At 34.2% G+C, this 3,594-nt stretch overlaps 1 protein-coding gene across 1 annotated transcript in view; it reads right to left on the reverse strand.

The window, feature by feature from the left end:
• Positions 1–3,594, reverse strand: part of LOC108358072 (protein O-mannosyl-transferase 2-like) — a 106,110-nt gene that overhangs the window by 27,325 nt on the left and 75,191 nt on the right. Inside the window, exon 5 of the mRNA XM_017609206.1 lies at positions 2,069–2,282. Within this exon, the coding sequence (XP_017464695.1) occupies positions 2,069–2,282 (214 nt within the window). The remainder of the gene's footprint in view (positions 1–2,068; positions 2,283–3,594) is intronic.

A 3,594-nucleotide genomic window follows, 5' to 3' on the forward strand; every position in this document is an offset into this window, starting at 1 on the left:
CCTGTGGCGTATGTGCATTTTTTCATTGTTTCCGTTTTGGGTTTTTTTTGGCATTTTTTAGTATGAATGGCAGCACTGACATTTCAGTTCAGTTGGTGTACAAGGGAAAAAGGGAAGTTGAATTCGGTATTTTTTTGCAACTTTAAATGCGATTTACTTAAAAACTATAAGGCTCCGGAGGGTGGCGTCTTCAGATTGAGAATCTGAAAAAGCTCCTCTATACTCCCTAATATTTTGTTTTTTCCAAAGCCTGGATCCGTTTTGGAAAATTTTCCCAAAGGATGTTTATAATGATGTATTTTAGAACGAATTTCCGTCACCCCTTGTCAAATTTGGTTTGGAGACAAACCGGTTTCAGCGTTGTGCCATCTTCAGTGTCATTTTTCGTTCTCTCGGAAACAGCAATAACAAAAAAGGATATGTTTTTAAACTTATATAGAAGCGAACCAGCTACGCAATAGGAATTGAAACCAGAAATATGTACATTGTACTCGGAATAATAAGACAAAAATTTGTTGTATTAATTGTATCAAAAATGTTTGCAGAAAACATTGCAAACATATTTCATGATGTGTGATTATTAATAAAAGTTCTCTGCTCGGCAACAACTTGCCCAGGTTCATGCAACATTGTTTAAGGAGCATTTGGTGAGAAATATGTTAAATTTCAAATGTTAAGAAACCTCGAAATGTTAAAATAGGATGGTGAAATTCCGTCCTCTAAACGTTTCAGACAAATGTTCGATGCAACCTAAATATGCATCTTCTCTATTTTATAAGTTCTCTGCTTCTCTATCTATCTAAGTTCTCTGATTTTTCTTACGCTCTTGCATTTTGACACTTTTCAGATTTTAGTCCAAAAAGATAAGGAATATACCTTCTTTGGGGAATTTACATATCTACTGTTACACCCGCAACCATAGTTCACCGCAAAAATAAGTTTACGCGTCCATCTTCGCCGTCAAATATTTTAGGGCGTCTTCCTTCGCCGTCAATTATGTTAGAGTCTTTCTTAGCTAAAGTTTTTTTATGCGTCTTTTTTCGCGGCCATTTTTTGAGTTCGCGCCTTTATTCGTGTCTAGTTACGATATCCCTTTTTCCCTTAACATAAACTTTTATTGTGGGCAATTATATTAGGCGCGTTCTTTATCTCCCAGAAATAGTCAGAAAAAGTCCGAAGTAGTCAGATTTAGTCCAAAAAGCGTTCCTTAACTCGGAAATGACAGCAAAAATGAGAGAGCAACAGTCAGTGAGAGCGACTCTCATCAGTCCGAAGTAGTCAGATTTAGTCTGAAGAATTTTTCCTGGCAACAACCTGAAAAGTGTCAAACTCAACTGAATTTAAATTAACGGAAATTAAAGAATACGCAAAAAGTGAGAATAATCTAAAAAGTAAAAGAAATGAATTGAAATTGGAAGGAGGCAAAAAATAATTGATATAGCAAGTGTTTATTGTGCTTGTGCTTGTGTGAATGTGTTTTGTACATACATTTCTGTTCTTATTTGACGTTAGTTTTGTTGTTGCCATTCTTTGGACTAAAAATTTGGTTTTTTGCGTTCCTTTACTTTTCCTGTTACTCTCTTTTAGTGAGCGCATTTTGCTTACGCTCTGGCATTTTGACACTTTTCAGATTTTAGTCCAAAAAGATAAGGAATGAAACTATTTTGTAAATCAGAATATGCGCTCTCTGGGAGGACAATATTTACCTGTAATAATTGTACCATGGAAACACGCTTAGGTTTTGTAACGAATCATTCCATTTCGTTTTTCAAAGTCGAATATAATTCGGGCTGTTTCCAGTTCTCAAGAAAAACAAAAAATTACATAAAATGACGCACAAGAAATGGAAAATACATAAATTTTCTTTTATCAAGTTCTTAAATCAGTTTGCAGCTCTCAAGAAAATAATGCGCGTATATTTATTTCTCATAGAAAATTTATATCAAAAGCAAAGTGTTTTTTCAAGCAACAAAAATAATTAAAAATATCTCTTGTGAGTTTTCTTGAGAGCTTGATTCTGTGCCTTAAAGAGCAATTATAATGTTAATAAAAAGAGTGTTTATATTACCGTCATTTGGAAATCTTGTTTTATAAACCTTTGGATTGGACGTCTGTTGTTTTCGTAATTGCAGGTGAAGCTGTTGGCCTTCCAAACGACGTTGCTTTACAGCTGCTACCAAAGAAACAACCAAAAAGGTAAACAGGAAAAACAAGTTACTCCACCAGATTATAGGATTTCCCAACAGATATATACGATAAGAGCTTCCAGAAAAGAATTGCCCCTTTAGCAGTTGTTGTCGTATTGTAATAATTACGGCCGATTATGGATGGGGTATTTTGAAGATCAATGCAATACGAAGTTGAGTCATGTCATTTATAAAAGATAAAGAAAATACATAAGCATACAATTAAATTCTTTCATAAATATTTAGTGTACGAATTAGTAAAAATTCATGGCGCAATAAACAGGTGAATTAATAAAACAGCTTTATTGTTTTAATTTCTGTAATTCGGCAATCTAATTAAAAATTTTAATGGCAAATATTCAAACAAGATGGGATCAAATCAATCCTCGCCCTTTTCATATCACCTGGTATAATTTCACAATGGTAAAAAGTATTCATATGCTTGGCATGGGTGTACCACAATATCCCCAAAATCTAAATCCCCAAAATCAAGATCCTCAAAATCAAAATCCCCAAAATCAAAATTCACAAAAACAAATTTTCCAAATAGAAATTCCCAATTTTCTGCGTGAAATACATTCAAATTAAGTTTAAAATCGCGGCGGTTTTAAACTTAATATTGGGTTTGATACGCTTAGCTCATCAAGTCTGTAGTATGTAAGAACCAATTGGTCAAACATTGTATCGAGACAAGTGTAACACCTTACCTTACTAGTTATATCTTTTAAGCTTTGATGACCCACGTCTGCGAGACGTATCCTTTTTAAACGTTTCGCTCTATATTGAAGATTGAAATCGGTGGCATTTTCATTTTAAATGAAGAATACTTTTAAATAAAATGCAATAAATAAATATTTAAAGACTTCATATCTTTGAGAAAAATTTTCATAAAATATTTATACCATAAAATTAAGGCAAGCAAACCATGATACGTCTCACAGACGTATGGTTATCTTTTCCGCAACTTTCAGTAGGGTTATCTTTCTAGGGTTAATGTAAATCTTGTTAATCACCGTGCTATTTGCATTTAGATCAGTGGTCGCCCTGCAAAAAATGGGACTAATCCGGGATTACTCCGGGAGCAATCGCAAAGGAGCATGCGACTAATACCACTTTTTATCTCTTTATATGCAATGAACTGATCGCTTTTGTTCGAGCATGTCCCTGCAAAAAATTGTACGACTAATCTCTAAAGAGAGTATTCCGAGATTACTCTCAATCAGGTACAATTGGGCATTAATTAGTCGCAACTAGTCTCATACGGGTACTAATGGAGGTCAATTAGTCTCGACTCATCCCTTATGGGTATAATTGCAGATCNCAATGAACTGATCGCTTTTGTTCGAGCATGTCCCTGCAAAAAATTGTACGACTAATCTCTAAAGAGAGTATTCCGAGATTACTCTCA

Source organism: Rhagoletis zephyria, unplaced genomic scaffold (assembly GCF_001687245.7).
Source record: "Rhagoletis zephyria isolate East Lansing unplaced genomic scaffold, Rhagoletis_zephyria_1.1 Rzeph_scaffold_00201, whole genome shotgun sequence".
NCBI lineage: Eukaryota > Metazoa > Arthropoda > Insecta > Diptera > Tephritidae > Rhagoletis > Rhagoletis zephyria.